General features: G+C 42.3%; 1 protein-coding gene and 1 non-coding gene across 2 annotated transcripts; both read right to left on the minus strand.

The window, feature by feature from the left end:
- Window positions 1-341: 341 nt before the first annotated feature.
- On the minus strand, window positions 342-414 carry trnav-aac (transfer RNA valine (anticodon AAC)). Its single transcript has one exon. It is a non-coding gene; the product is annotated as a tRNA-Val (tRNA).
- A 13988-nt stretch (window positions 415-14402) lies between these two features.
- Window positions 14403-16985, minus strand: LOC128630227 (E3 ubiquitin-protein ligase UBR2-like). The gene is made up of 4 exons (XM_053678829.1): window positions 16893-16985; window positions 15822-15971; window positions 15293-15395; window positions 14403-15205 (listed from the first exon to the last, which is right to left on the minus strand). Exons 1-4 carry the CDS (start codon window positions 16964-16966, stop codon window positions 15149-15151), a joined length of 384 nt encoding a protein of 127 aa, XP_053534804.1. The 5' UTR covers window positions 16967-16985; the 3' UTR covers window positions 14403-15148.
- Between the last annotated feature and the right edge of the window lie 287 nt (window positions 16986-17272).

Consider the following 17272-nt stretch of genomic DNA (forward strand, 5'->3'; position numbering starts at 1 on the left):
TGCCTTGCTACAAAAGCTCAATGGAACGGAAACCGCTCCCAGCCTTTTTCGGGCGTAGACCTCTTGCTGATAGGTGAACTTGGTGACCAGTACTTTACGGAAAATTTTCCAGTCACGTTCAGAGTCTTATTGAGCAACGAAAGAGCCAGGCTTCCACTTTCTGTGGAAAACCAGAGACTCCCTTTCATTTTGTAAGCAAATTTTATCTGCTTTGCTTCAAAAGCCCAAAAAAAGGAAATCTGCTCTGTCCAAGGTCTCGCTTTCCGGCTGTTCCTAGAGGACCTGATCCTACAGTGATGACAACCGGTCAGTTATTAAAGCAAAGTTCAAAATTTATAGCGTGTTTCTGCCCAGTCTCGAACCAGGGACCTTTTGCGTGTTAGGCAAACGTGATAACCACTACACTACAGAAACCATGACAGAAGCTCCCTTTAGCTGTTGCCTATGGTCTGCTGACGAGAAGAGCACATACTTAAACTTTGTTCAGCAGCGTTGACTTGCCAGCGTGGCATTGGTGGTATAGAGGTGAGCATAGCTGCCTTCCAAACGGTTGACCTGGGTTCGATTCCTGGCCAACGCACGGAGGTTGCTTTATGGTAGTTGGCACAAAAGGAAGGAATCACCTGCCTGAAAATAAATGGGTCAACCTAATGTGCCTTAGGCCTCCCACAACTCTTTCTGCTTCCCACTTGAATTCTTAGTGCTTCTTTACTGTTTGTAAACACAGAATATCCAATATGACATGAAGTGCATTCACACTTATTTACAGTTAATGAGCTGACTGACACTGCATTGATTCCACAAGGGAGGTATATGCTGGTGTGTATGCACTTAGGTTCACTCTTATGCAATTATTTAAATGTTCATCTGTCAGTCTTGTTCTGAATTTAGATTCGATCACGTTCATATCAGAACACGCTGCTTCACAAAGGTCTGTAGATCCAAATAAAGCAGATGCTTTGAGGGCAGCTTGGTGAATGTTCTTGTAGTTTCCTGGGTCTACAAGTCTCCAGAAATGTTGTGAATGTTGCTGAGATTTCAGCTGGATATGATTTTGGAGATTAATAACCTCCAAGTCCATCTCTACAGCATTGACATTAAACAGTTCAGCCATCTGCTTTGAAATGTGATCCATGACTATCTCCATGAAAGACTTGGCAACAAATGCCACACATATCTCAAGATTTTCAAAATCACTGAACCTTTCCTCAGATTCCTGCCCAAGCCTGGACAGGAGGTCACAATACTCGAGTACATCCAAAACTTTGGTTGCATTTGCATGGCTTTCTTTCTGTCTTTACCAATGAGGGGAAGTGTTGCAATCTTTTGTTTTTCAATTGCTGAAGGTAAAATGACAGTTTTGCTTTAAATACCTTCACAGCACTGATCATATCACATATGGTTTTGTCTTTACCTTGTAACTGAAGATTGAGCTGATTCAATTTCTCTGTCACATCAGCCAAGAATGCAAGATCAAGCAGCCATCAGACAACAGGTTAGTGTCCTCCCCCCCTTGGTTCCATTAAAGCCTTAATTTCACTCACCAAGGAAATAAAACGGTGAAGTACCTTACTCCTACTCAACCATCTGACTTCTGTATAAATCGCCGTACTCTGCAGAAATTTTGAATACAAATTCTTACATTCAGCCATAATCCAGTCCAGACATTCCGTCATCTGCTCTGTGCAGCACTGCTTCATACACGCTGTAGGAGAAAATAAAGACTTCAGATCATCATCACCACCATTATCACCATCACCATCATCATCATCATCGTCCTCATAATCGTCATCATCATCGTCATTGTCATCATTATCACCCTCATTGCCATCATCATCATAGTCACCGTCATCATCGTCGTCATTGTCATCATTGCCATCATTGTCACCCTCATTGCCGTCATCATCATAGTCACCGTCATCATCGTCGTCACCATCATCGTAATCATAATCGTCATAGTTCTCATCATCGTAATCATAATCACCATCATCGTCATCTTCGTCGTCACCATCATCGTAATCATCATCATCATCATCGTCACCATCATATCATCGTCATTGTCATCATCATCACCATCGTTATCATCATCGTCGCCGTCATCATCATCTTCATCGTCATCATCATAATAATCACGTCATCAACATTGCCATCATCATGGTCATAGTCATCATATATCGTCATCATGATCATCATCACCATCATCGTCATCATGATCATCATCGTCAACATCATCATCGTCATCAACATCGTCAACATTGTCACCATGATCATCACACTCCAATGCCCTCCAAAACCCTAAAAAAATAATTTAAAAAAAATACAGAAAACCTCTGAAACCCTCCGAAATGCTAAAAAACTCAAAACCCAAAAAACCCGCCAAAACAGTCCAAAAAACCCTCAAACCCTCCAACCCGGAAAAAACTCTCCAAAAAAAAAAAAAAAACCCTCAAAACCCCAAAAGTTGCAGCTTTATTACAGATGTGTTGAAAATGTTTAATTTCTCAAGGGTTTACATTGGAGATCCCCTAATGGTCAAAAGAATAAAGACATGTAAAACTGCAGCACAGTAAACCTTTACTGTGTGTAAAGGCCAAGAAGAAATAAGCAGCTGATATACACATCAGATAAAGTAGTTACTGAAGGAGCCGGGCCAGACTGGGACAGAAATTGGGACAGAAACTGGGTCTCACACCCACCCGGTCCTCCCCATACACAATAATACATGTTTGATGTGAACATTAATAAAGCTATTGACCTGTAGCTGCATGATTTCATGTACAGTGCTGCTGTCACGTGATTAGCTGAGTGTATATGGGCCATTGTTCCAGTGATACAATAGAGACTATAATAATTAGAAAATATATTTATAATTAAAATCTACAAGTTAATATAGGAAATTTAAGTAAGACTAGTGAATTTAAATTCAATTTGCATAGCCCTCATCAAAAAAAAGTTGAGCAGACACGACAGTACGTTTTTTTATTCATGAACACATATGTACATAAAATTAATCAGATCTCTACACTTAAAGGTCGTAAACCCTGTTACCTCAGTGTCAAGCCTGTTACCCTTGTGTAAACAGTGTTACCTCAGTGTCAACCCTATTACCCTTGTGTAAACAGTGTTACCCTCATGTCAACTATAAAGTTTGTATCTCCATGTGGTATTCGTGTACTGTGAAGTATCTGGTGTTAAATTTTGGGAAAATGAAGAAAACTAAAGTACAAGTTACACTCTAAACACAAGCTCCATTAAATCATCTTCAGAGAAATGCTGTTACTACAGACTTCATATAGTAACTGATACTCTAGATAAATATCCCTGCTCATGCCAAGGGATCAAGTGGACACACACATTCATGATAAAAAGAGACTTTATTTACAGTTTACATTTTCATATCACTATAATTTGATTAAAATTACACCTCTTATTTAACAGTTCAGATCAGTAGTTCATAGATTACAGAAGATACCAATAAGGCCACGTTGTGAAGCACACACACATAAAAGGACACATTTTGATATTTTGTAAAATAGTTAGTAAAATTAGAATAATTTTAATTTTTTTTTTTTTTTTTTTTTTTTTTTTTTTAAATAGCAAGCTTTTTGTGCCAATTGACAGGCGTGTCTGAGTCAATGAGGGCGGAGCTTAAGTATAATCTGAACTTTATAACATTACCACTAGCTTCTGTTTTTATTTCTTTAGTATTTGTGGGCATAAAAGCCTGCCTATAATTAAACAGTATAATAGTTTAGTAATATCAGCTGTGCTAGCCCGTCACCTACCCACTAGTTAATATAACGAACATTAACGTTACCTCCCAGCAGTCGCTATACAGCATTAAATAGCTGATCAAGCTGAACAAGTGGAAAGCAAAGCTAACGGATGTCACATGATTAAGTTGAAAAAAATTTACATAAGCTCCACCCATACTGAACCAGGAACACCTGTCACATGGCAAATTCAGTATATACGGACTGTGTGCGTGAGAAAGAGAGAGGTAATGCAACACATGTCCAGCAGAGGGAGCTGGTGAACTGTGTGTTTCTCCAGTACACACACCCAAGAGATAAAGAGAAGAGAGATTTTCCTCCCATTAACCACAGCATGAGGTCATTAAATAACTCACACACAGAAATTAAATAAAATGCATTTTAAAATCCAAACCTGTGACTGTATTATAGATCAACGTATGAAATCCAAGTGTCTCATCAACTGCAAGCACGTTTTTTTTTGTTTTTTTGTTTTTTTACAAACATCCGTGACTAGCTTGTAGCCCATAGCCCGCTAGCATCACCTACCGCTAGCCTTGTTTACGTTTCACATTTCTCACTTACCGCTGTTCTGTTTTAAAAAAACAAATATGTCTGCTGTCTCTCCGGTTTTGAGTGCAGATGAGGACTCGCTCGAGCTTCACATGGTGCGGCTGGAACTGGAGGATGTGGAGAAGCAGATCCGCGGCCTACTCGATAAGCAGGCCCAGCTGCTGGAGCGACAAACTGCGCTGGAAACATCTTGTGCCTCGGCCCACATATCCAAGGTAAGCACACAGCGTGGTATTTCCACTCCCAGCCCCTCTACGCCGTGTGTTTCTCTGTGCAGGGACCGTGCACCTAGGACTTTCCCAGCCGTGGTCTCCCGTCACGCCGGTGCCAACACACCTCGGGCCTTGGGTGAACCAGTGGCGGAAGGCGCGGGCTGGACCCTCTCCACCTCCGGTGTTCGAGATTCCAACCAGGAACCGCTTCGCCCCTCTCCGTCAGACCAGACCCAACGCTTGTAGCCTCATCTAAAGGTAAGGTGCGCACACACTGTTTTTCTGGTGCTTGTGTCCTTGATGTCGCTGCGCAGGTATCCGGGATCCTGAAGAGGGACGAGCGCATTGGAGCGGTTGTGCTGCACGCGGGGACGAACGACACCAGGCTGCGGCAGACGGAGGTTCTGAAGAGGGACTTCTCCAGCCTGATCGAGGCAGATCACCCACCGCGAAGATCATCGTCTCTGGACCTCTTCCCACATACAGCAGAAAAGTTCAGTAGACTTCTAGCATTAAATGATTGGTTAGTCTCTTGGTGTAATGAGCAGAATCTGGTGTTTGTCAATAACTGGAATCTGTTCTGGGAGCGTCCTAGGTTGTTTCGTCCTGATTGTCTGCACCCCAGCAGCCTTGGAGCGGAACTGCTTTCAGACAACATTTCCAAGGCGCTACCCTCCAAGTGATACATTCAGTATAATCAATGTTCAACTAAAAATCCGGCAAAGGTAATACATACTATAGAGACTGTGTCTGTTCCCCGAGCTATACAAATATATAGAAAATCTCGGAAAGTCTATCTTCGTAACCTAATTAACATAAAATTAAATCATATTGAATGCACAGCCAGCACTTTTGATCTGAGGCTAGGACTATTAAACATTAGATCTCTTGCGTCTAAGGCTCTTATTGTTAATGACATCATTACTGATCAGGAATGTAATTTAATGTGTTTAACGGAAATTCGGATTAAACCAAACGAGTACATAGCATTAAATGACGCCAGTCCTCCTGGATACAGTTATGTACATCAGCCTCGTTCAACTGGTAGAGGAGGAGGTGTTGGACTCATCCATAGTAAAAACCTAAGCATAAATTTAATTCATTTGAAATTCTTTATACCAGTATAAAGTTTTTTTTTTGTGGCTACATAAGTAAATTCCTCTATTATTTACAGGCCCCCAGGGCCATATACTGAATTTCTTAGTGAATTTGCAAACTTTCTCAAACCTGGTTGTTTCTGTAGATAAAGCATTAATCGTCTGTGATTTTAATATTCACTTTGATAACCCAGAAGACCCTCTGAGAACAGCGGTTGTGTCCATCTTAGATTCAGTAGGGATTAATCAGAACGCAATCGGACCTACTCATAATGGTGGTCACACTCTTGACCTTATACTAACATACGGACTAAGTATAGGAAATATTGTAACACTTCCACAGTCTGAAGTTGTCTCCGATCATTCTTATCTCGTTCATAATACGTATGGATCATATTTCCACCTCGCCACTGCATAAAATGTACTTTCACATCAGCTACTGCACCGAGCTTCATCAGTAACCTCGCACAGACATCAGTTAGATTTGGATCACCGTCTGATCCGACAGAACTCAATCAGGCAACTGAAAGCTTGGAGTCAACACTCCGCTACATGCTAGATAGAGTGGCTCCACTCAAAAGAAAAATAATTAGAGAGAAAAAATTAGCACCCTGGTATAACGATCAAACGCGAACCTTAAAACAGACCACTCGACAATTAGAACGTAAACTGCGTCAAACCAAACTGGTGATATTTCAAACAGCATGGAGGAGAGCCTCCTGAAATATAGGAAATCTCTTGGTGATGCTAGAAAAATCTATTTCTCCACCTTAATAGGAGACAACAAAAACAATTCTCGATTCCTTTTCAACACAGTAGCAAAATTAACTAGGAATAAAACCACTACAGAGAGAAACACAATCATTACATAGCAGTGAAGATTTCATGAAATTTTTCATTGATAAGGCTGAAAATATTAGACGTGAAATAAAGGCCATTAAATTAAAACCGGACAGTACTGTAACAAACCCATTACATGACAATGTAGCAATATCAGATCAATGTTTAGAGTGTTTTGCTCCGCTTAGAGAGACCGAACTAGCTACATTAATCTCTTCAGCCAATTCATCAACTTGCATACTAGATCCCGTACCTACATGTTTGTTTAAACAGATTTGTCCAGGAGTAATTGAACCACTTCTAAATATAATCAATTCTTCCCTTATCACTGGCTATGTACCTAAATCACTTAAATTAGCAGTTATTAAACCCTTGATTAAAAAACCTGATCTTGACGCGTCTCAATTGTCCAACTATAGACCAATATCAAATCTCCCCTTCATCTCTAAGATTTTAGAAAAGGTTGTAGCAAAGCAGTTATGCTCGTACTTAGATAGGAATAACATTCATGAAATGTATCAGTCAGGATTTAGACCTCATCATAGCACAGAGACAGCGTTAGTTAAAGTAGTAAATGACCTTCTACTGACTTACGATCAGGGTTGTGTCTCGCTGCTTGTGTTACTCGGCCTTAGTGCAGCTTTTGATACTATAGATCACACTATTCTACTTGATAGATTAGAAAATGTTGTTGGTATTAAGGGAACAGTCCTCTCCTGGCTCAGGTCTTATCTGACCGATCGTTATCAGTTCGTAGATGTAAATGGTGATTTCTCCATGCGTACTGAAGTTACTTTTGGAGTTCCACAGGGTTCTGTTTTAGGCCCACTGTTCTTTACTTTATATATGCTACCCCTAGGTCAAATTATTCGTAAACATGGGATTAGCTTCCACTGTTATGCTGATGATACACAGTTGTATGTTTCAGCGAAGCCAGAGGACAGACATAAGCTTAGTAAAGTTGAGGATTGTGTAAAGGACATTAGACATTGGATGTTAATTAACTTCCTTCTACTTAATTCTGATAAAACAGAAATACTTTTATTAGGCCCACGTGTAGCTAGAAGAAATCTTTCTGATCACATGGTTGCTCTGGATGGTCTTTCTGTTTCATCATGTACAGCAGTTAAAGACCTTGGAGTAATTATTGACTCCAGCCTATCATTTGATGCTCATGTAGATAATATTACTAGGATAGCCTTATTTCATCTCAGAAATATTTCTAAAATAAGAAACATATTGTCACTACATGATGCGGAAATACTAGTTCATGCATTCGTCACCTCTAGATTAGATTACTGTAATGCCTTACTGTCTGGATGTTCCAGTAGGAATATAAATAAGCTTCAGTTAGTCCAGAATGCAGCTGCTAGAGTCCTAACGAGAACTAGAAGATACGACCATATCACACCGATATTATCAATACTGCATTGGCTCCCAGTAAAATCTCGCATTAACTATAAAATACTTTTATTAACCTATAAAGCACTAAACGGTCTCGCGCCACAGTATCTAAGCGACCTTTTGGTTTTATATGATCCGCCACGCCTACTTAGATCAAAAGATGCAGGCTATTTGACGGTACCTTGAATAGTGAAGGCTACAGCAGGGGGGAGAGCTTTCTCTTATAGAGCCCCACAGTTATGGAACAGTCTTCCTATTAGTGTTCGGGACTCAGACACAGTCTCAGTGTTTAAGTCTAGGCTTAAAACGTATTTGTTTACTCAAGCCTACCCTGACTAGATTCTGTTCTACTACTTCGCAGTCATAATTATCTTTTTTCTCCCTCTCTCCTTTCGCCGAGCCCCACACGAATTTATGGAGATACTAGAGATCCAGATCCTTTCTGCCTCTCGATGGAGCTCAAATCTTCTTTAATTCCAGACTGCTGGGACTACGGCTGCTCCTAAGGCCATACAGACTTCATATAAATCCATAATGAACTTTTTCACACTAACTGTTGTTACCCAGATGAGGATGGGTTCCCTTCTGGGTCGGGTTCCTCTCAAGGTTTCTTCCTCTTAAAACATCTTAGGGAGTTTTTCCTTGCCACCGTCGCCACTCAGTGGCTTGCTCAGTTGGGATAAATTCGCACCTTTAATATCTGGTCAACTTAATATTAAGGTCAACTCAGTGACAAGACCAAGACCAAAAACTGTCAGCCACTGTGAAGAACACCGCTGCTGAGCTATTCAAATTATATGGAGAAAAGTATTAGAACAGCAAGGGCAGTTATTTTGGTTTGCTATATATTGGAAACATTTGGGCTTGAGATCAAATGATGAATAGGAGTTGATTAACAAATTTAGATGTAAATATTAGGAAATTAAATTCTGGTCAAACAACTTAAAATATGGCACCTTGTGTTTAAACCTACCCATTTTTCAAATGATCAAAAATATTGGAACATGTTTGGAATGTCCTAAAAATCACTGACATATCGCAAAGCCAAATGTCTTCAGTGTATAGTAAAAACAAATCCTGGGCTTGTTGTTCCAAACCTTTCAGAGGGAACTGTATTGAAAGACCAGCGCACATTCTGACACCATGTTTCCATCGAACCCAGGACAAGAATATCAGCGTTCTCTCAAACCTGATGGCCTCTCGTCAGTAGAGCCATGGTCTTGAATCTTTTTGTGGTCATGCTAGTATGTTTAGTCCAAATACAGGTGTGTGTTTCCAAAATAATACAACCCACCACCCCCCTCCACACACACACGCACACACAGTGAACAAACTAGCTTATTAGCAGCAGCTTCTGGAATTCAGCAAGGCAGGCTGAAATACAGTGTGTGTGTGTGTGTGTGTGTGTGTACGCGCACTTCTCACCTTCATGTGTGGGGTCAGCAGGACCCAGCTGCTCTGTTGCATGCAGAGATTCATAGAGATTCATCGCTGTGTGAGAGACTCGGAGTTGGGGTGTATGCTGGAGACTGAGTCACAGTGTGTGTGAAAGTACTCAGTGCTGCTGGGAAACGAATGCAAATCAGAAGTGACCGTCTACATGTGCTGCTCCTCAACAGCCGTCTCTAGAGAGATGAGAAACTCTCATGAATCCATTTACGCACACACCTCACCTCTACTCTGAGGGATTTGAGGATGTCACACGTACATCGGGCAGGTCCTGTGATCCATCAGCCATGGCTCAACACATGGAACTTATGGAAGAAGTGACCACACAGACAAACAGACAGACAGACAGACAGACACACACACACAGGGTAAGACTGATAATGTGCTATGGACACAATTCTGTCTTGCAGGGTTTCAGAATGTAAAGTTTCGAGTCCAGAGCTCTGAGGTGTACACTGGCACTGCAGAGAATCCTGCACCCTCCTCACTCTCATCTCATGCAGTGCATTCTGGGAATTACAGTCTTACTGATATTCCACAAACTCCACATTTCAAGTCCACCAACACTGTAACAGAGGTAATTTCCTACTGCCTAAGTCATCTTCTCTACCTCTAACCCCTTAACTCCAAAAGCCTAACCCCTAGCCCATTAGTACCAAGTGCTTGTGATCAGGGTGTGGTTCAGGAGGTATGGAGAGTTCAGTTCCTCGTTCTAAAGATATTGAGACCACAGTGTCAGAAACTGAAACTCCTCCACCTGGATTTTCTGCTGTCTGTGTTGTAAACAACATTAATCTGAATTTGACTAAACCAGAAGAAATAAATGTCACAGCGTCTCATCAGATTGTTTCCGAATAAGCAATCAGACCTCCCCACCAAACAATCAGCTTTAGGGTTACGGTACACTTTAGTATTTTTACTTTTAACTATATGTTTTCTTACTCTTCCTCAAATAGAGATGTTCTATGCGTAGTAAAAGGTCGGTTGTACCGGAGCTGAAGTTTGTGTTTTCTTTTTCTTGCTGAGTAAGAAAAGTCCAGAAAGCAGGAGGGCAGTTCTCAATAGAGGAATTGTTTTTGAAAGATTTTGCTAGAATGCTTGCAATTTCTTTTTTGAAGTCAAGAGTGTGCCGTGCTGTTGTATTTGTATGTGTTGTATTTACAGTGACCAGCGTGTGCAGAAAGCGCAGGACCTGGTCCAGGCCGAGTCACAGCTGCACAGCCTCATGATGGACAGCGTTAATCAGAACTCAGGACCCAGTTGGCTCCCGCTGTCATGGCAACAGGGCCCAGACCAACACACGACGATGGAGGATGCCAAAACCACGCCACCCTGCCATAACCTCAGCCCACCTGCTGTGGTGGATCTCACCCAATCAGGATCAGACGAGCTGGAGATGATGAGCATGGATGGAAGGATGGAGGTGAAGGATGAGCATGTGATGGATTTATCTACACAGGTGACAGGACAGTGATTTTGGACAAGTGTTTAAGAGCATAAATGATGAGGAGCGTTTAATCATAGAGGAGAAATCCGATCATAGACACTCACTCAAATCAGACCTTGCACAATTCTCCTTTCAAGCAATCAGATTCATCTGTAGTTCTGTTGGGAATTGAGTCAAACTTACCAAAAGCATTATCAGAGGTGGACTTTGATTCAAAAGCCTGCATCGAGTTTGATGCTGATGCATCTAAACCTCTGCCATTGGAGCTATAGATGAATCTGACCCCACACCCAACAATGATGGTGGTAGGCAGAAGTCAGTATATTTCACTGCAGCAGACGAGTCCTTGCTCTGCCCCACCAAGCAAAACAAAACTGCAAGTCACCTATGGTGGTGAGGAAGAGGGGCATGAAGAAGAAGAGGTGGAGAAACCTGTTTTGGCTAGCAGTCCATTAGCTCACAGCTTCACCTCAGATCTTCCACACCCAAATCCATGCTGAATAATGGCACCAACCGCAGATGCAGCATAAACACATCAATCGCATCACGACGCTCATGAGTAGAGTCACAGCTGCAGGATATGGAGGAGGAAGAGGAGGAACCAGAGACGAAAGAGGAAAAATTAGAGGAGTGGGAGGAGCCAGAGGACGAGCCAGAGCCTAAGGAACACATGGTTGAGTGCGAGGAGGAAGAGGAAGGTGATGGTAAAGAGCTTCACTGATGTTCAACTGGCCTCTATTGAAGTTGTGCATCAGTGTGCAGCCACTGAAGTGCAGAGTCCAAATGATGTCAAACATCAAGAGGAATCGTTTGATTCACTGGTGCATTCTGGGAAACAGTGTTTGTCTGAAGGGAGGAAACAGGAAGCACTGGACTTTTTTCTGAAGGCCATTGACATTAACACTGGAGACAGTGAGATACAACTGCTCATCAGCTTACTGTACAGACACCCGAGTCACTGACACACACGCACACACACCTGCTCATCATCCAACCATACAGACACAGTCACTGACACACACAGTGTGTGGGTGGGTCTTCCAGCTAAAGTGGTTTAGAATTAGGCCTAGATTTGAGGAATGCTGTATGGTGCGTGCTCTATGCCATATGAGGAGTTTTGTACATCAAAGCAAGCACTGATCATGTTTGGGGACACAAGCTCTGCCTGCTTGCCCTTTATGTATGTTATACAACATGGCTAAAAATGTTTTGACTTTTTCTTCAATTAAAGCACTGAGATGAACAGCCACATCTGTTTCAGATTCATATTTACACTTACTCTTGCACTATTAACACTAAATCCCATTACCTGTATTTATGAATATTAACATTTGCTATTTTCATTACTTATGCTACTCCAATTAATAATCTTGCTGTTCATATTGTTATTTAATAATATAACTGTCAATCCAGCATCTAAAATTCTCACACCCCAACCAGACATCCCAAATAGCAAGTACGTTTGGGCCACACGTGGGTATTATCTGTCACACATGGCCTAGATACGGCACCGCTGAACAGATATGGGCCAAATTGTGACCATATTTGTCCTCGTCCTCCAGAGTATCCTCATTAGAGAACAGCAGGTCATGACGTGACCTGCAGTGTCTCCAGTTTTAGAAATGCAGTAAAAATGGGAGACAGGAGTTAAGTGGTGCAGACACACACACACACACACACACACACATACTGACTGGTATGTAAATACCTGTTATATTTCTCCTCCCTGTCTGCATCATTGATATTCAAAGACCTGCAAATAAACCAGACACAAACACACATTAGCTCAATGACACACACCTCTCAGCTCAGGGGTGCATTAACACAGCAGCCAGCACTCTGACCCCCACCTCAGTATACTTTAATAATGTCCAGTGAATATATTCTGATGCATATATGGTGTGTGTGTGTGTATAAATAGCACGTGTATATGACTAAGAGTTGTGTTATAATCTGGCGCTCTTCTTTTTCACTCACCGGTTAAACCAGGGATCTCAATCTCAATTTACCTGGGGGCCACTGGAGGTAGAGTATGATGCGGCCCAGCCTCACACAAGTATTCCACAAAAAAAGGATTTCAAGTATATAGGATAGTATAAAGGATTTCAAGTATAAGTCCCAAAAACAGTACAACCAATCCAATCTTCTTAATCTTTAGTAATAACTATTCAGAACATGCAGAACATGAACGGTTCTTCAGAACATAGGTTTCTCTTACTTCCTCCTACTCCTTGCTGCCAGAGACTTGGCAGTGCTTCCTCTTACACACTTGAGGGAGGAAGCAACTGAGACCCTCAGTATGGCTCGAAGATGCTCATCTGTAAGTCTGGACCTGAACTTTGATTTATTAAAGTTCATAGTGGAGAAGAGCTTTTCGCACAGATAGGTGCTCCCAAAAAGGCACATGATTCGCTTGAACATCTTGGAAAGCTCAGGGAACGTGGGGGGCAATTCTCTCATAAATTGTCCAAGCTTGTCTGTTTTTCCACTCACCTCCCTGAACTTGGCTTTGAGTTCAGAACTGCACTGCAGGTCAATTAGCTCCAACTGAACCACAAGGGGGGCATCTTCCACATCGAAGGAGAAGGGGTCAGCAAAAAATTGAAACGTGGCTCTGTCTGTCTTGAAGTCTGCAAACCTGTGATCAAATTCTTCCTGTAGCTTTAGAATGGTATCAGCGTACTTCTCACCACTGAATGGTGTGCCTGAATCCATGAGCGCCTTGCATGCTGGGAAATGGCAGAGGTTTGTCTGAGAAAGCTGGGCTTTCCATAACACAAGTTTTGTGGAGAATGCTCTGACACTGTCATATGCAACACTGACAAGCTGGCCCTGGGCTTGTAACTTCTTGTTCAGTACATTCAGCTCCTGTGTGATGTCAACAAGAAAAGCTAAGTCCATTAGCCATTTGGGATCACTTAGTACAGGAACAGCCATCCCATCCTTATCCATGAAGGCTTTCACTTCTGCTCTCAACTCAAAAAACCTCTTCAAGACGTCCCCCCTGCTAAGCCAACGTACCTCGGTGAAGTATTGCACATCCTCATATGCTGACTCTATTTCCTCCAAAAAGGTGTGGAACTGCTGGTGCTTTAAGCCCCTGGATCTGATATGGTTGATGCATTTCACAACGTCAGACATCACATTGTCAAACTTAAGGCATTTGCTGCAAAGGGCCTGCTGATGGATAATGCAGTGCAAAGCAATGGCCTCTTCCACACCCTCCTCTTCCAGTTTTCTTTGAACACGTGCCACCAGTCCATTTCTCCTCCCTGTCATTGATGGTGCTCCGTCGGTTGTTATTCCAGCAAAACTCTTCCATAGTAAGCCAGCATCCACAATGGCATCACACAGCTGGTGGAATATCTCCTGACCGGTGGTCTGGCCATGCATTGGAATTATTGTGAGCAAATCCTCCATCACTTCAAAATTGTCATCAACACCACGGACATATATTGCGAGCTGCGCAGTGTCAGTGACGTCTGTGCTCTCATCAAGAGCGACTGAGTATGAATGGAAATGTCTAGCTTTCTCACGCAGTTGATCTTAAATGTTATCCGACAGGTCAGAAATGCGCTCTGCCACTCTGTTGGCTGAAAGGCTGATGTTGCCAAACTGACTTTTCTTTTCCAGACAGACTATACTTGCAGCCTGTAACATGCACTGTTTGATGAACTCGCCATCTTTGAATGGCTTTCCTGCCTTAGCAATCATCTCACTCACCACGTAGCTAGCTTCGACTGCTGCATCACTCTTTGATTGCTTTCTTGAAAAAATCTTGTTGCCTCAGTAGACATGTTTTAAGTTTGGTGACCCGGTCCTCTCGCTCATCTCCCTGGTATTTTGCATACTCCTCAGCATGTATAGTTGAGTAATGACGTCTGATGTTATACTCCTTGTGCACCGCAACTTTATCTGTGCATATTAGACACGTCGGAATGCCCCTGTGCGCTACAAAAAAATATTCCGTTTCCCACGTCTCCTGAAATTGTCTGTGCTCATCGCCAACCTTTCTCTTCACGGCAGGTTTTGAAAAAGACATGACTGGATGACAAAAAAAAACGTATTTGCACTGGGTAATCCAAAACACGTTTCAAGTGATCAACGTTGATAATTCGTGTTGTTGTCACGAGCCTGAGCTATGGTAGCCCACAAGTGTTAAAAAATATAAAACGCCCAGGGCAATGACTCACGCAGGTGCATGTGAGAAAAAGTTCGCGGGGGCGGGCCGCACTAACAATAAGCTTTGATTTCAAGTAGGGGGCCACAAAATATCGTTCCGCGGGCCGCAATTGGCCCCGGCCCGCGAGTCTGAGACCCAAGAGTTAAACTGTCTGTTATCTGCTCGGCCTCCATCATCTTGTGTTTTATGGTCTAGTCTGAAACTCTCAGGAGGAGGAGAGTCCTCCACAGTCTCTGTCTCACCAGCATCTAAAAGACAAACACCACAATATGACTGCATGTGCACGCATACACACACAAATAAGAAGCACACGCACTATATATGATGAGACTCACTTGTTGGCTTGGCTCTCTTATGAGCAGAGTGCAAGGCTCTGATCTGCTTGTATACGTTGTATTCAGCCAATGAGCCAGACCTGGCTGCTCACTATTGCTGTAACTACAAACATGCATGCATTTTACTATTTAACCAGAGAAAATGTCAACCTCAATGGGACAGCTGGCAAATTTACTGTAATAAACTGAATCAGTGTGACTAAATATCATGCAACACCAGTGGATTAGCCATCTTACATAAGCAAAAATTCTATACTCTGATCTCAACATGGCAAGACATGCAATTCAGCTACAGATGATATCAATTCCCTTGCTATAAAATATATAAATAAATAAGAGGAATAATGGAATGGGGTATGCACTGTTACAGTGTCATTCTGTACCCTTCCATGGCATTTCATAGGCAAGTTTGCATTGGTTACAGAGCCACTACAACTAATTCGCCAATGCAATGGTTAAAATATTAAGCGGTCCGGATTCAGAGCAACTCCACTTAGAATAAACACAAGCACAATTTGTATGTGAGTACCTGCAGGTGGTCTCAGTGAGGGGCAGGAGAGGAATGACAGTGTTACTGCGACACTTACAGAGTGGACACAAGTACTCCCCATTCTCTACATCGTAACTGGTTTGCTCATGCAGCCACTGCGCATCCTGACTCTGGAGTGTCTCAAAGTATCTGTAAGAGAAAATAACTCGAAGATTAAGAGACCATTATTTGACAACCTGTCAAATTTCCATGAGCTTTATATGTAATATGCAATCACAGAAATGACCGAACTGGTCAGATCTATTAAGCAGTGACAAGCAAACTGATCCACTGAGCTGTTAAGCTTGACATGGATGTAGGATTGACGTGGGAACACCATATACTGCTTGTAAAGCTCTCCGAGGTAACCTTATTCCTCAGGAGTGTAAACTGTTGGACAGCACTCCCCTCCATTGAAGAACGGGAACATATGAAAAGTATTTTTGATTGGGAAGCGCACAGCACATGGCAGAATCTGACGTCCTAAACAACCGAGCATTGCTGATTACCAAGCGTAACAAGTTCCATCACCTGATTTCTTTAACTTTTGATACTCACTGCACTTACTCCTAAGGTCAGATCAGGTTAACGTTCTTTGCTTCCCCATGAGGCGCAATAAGTTTACAGACTTTGAAAGTAACACTGGCTTGATCTAAGACAGTGAAAAATAGTCAAGTGCACATAGCAAGCTTTGTTTCATGCTTTGTGTCGATGATCAGCTCACTGTATTGGGTCAAAAAATAAATAAATATCTGCAGATCGCATATTTAAGCCAAACACATCCAATTTGGATCTACATCTTATCGATCACCACACATCCATGAAGACTTTCCTGTACATCACAGATTAGGTTTTTGACTTTTCAGTCACAAAACCTCCCGACTGATTGATTAATATTAGCTAATTTATTGTGATTGCCCATATAGAGGTCATATTATTTTCTAGACAAACTATTTACTGTTAGCTGCTGATTCTATTGCCTATATCCACAAACATTTGAAAGCAGCAAAACTTTTTATTTGGGATTAAGTAGAAGGCTGTCTAGAAGTAACATTTTGCCCAACTCCTCACCTCTGCCAGCAGAGAGAGTGCATGATGTGGCCACAGCTGCCGTTATGGGTACCAAAGGACAGGTCAGGGTGCATGAAGAGGGGATTATAGCTCTCTGGAACACACATGTATCCTCCAGAAATAAGCACACTGGCTACTCAAACCTATCCAATTACTGGACTTGCACACTGTAAACCATAACCTTACCTGGATTGTGAGATGGTCTTTTGCAGTTCTTGGACATGACCGGAGAGTGTTGGACAAAGGCAGCGAGCACCATGGCGGCGCCATCAGGTAGGATCTCCTGCGCTTCGTGACACAGGATACACATCTCCATCTGCCTCCTCTCTCCTCCTCTGGCACGCCAACGACGAGGTCCCACACACACCAGAGCGCTGTCA

Source organism: Ictalurus punctatus, unplaced genomic scaffold, assembly GCF_001660625.3.
Source record: "Ictalurus punctatus breed USDA103 unplaced genomic scaffold, Coco_2.0 Super-Scaffold_100046, whole genome shotgun sequence".
In the NCBI taxonomy this organism is placed as follows: domain Eukaryota; kingdom Metazoa; phylum Chordata; class Actinopteri; order Siluriformes; family Ictaluridae; genus Ictalurus; species Ictalurus punctatus.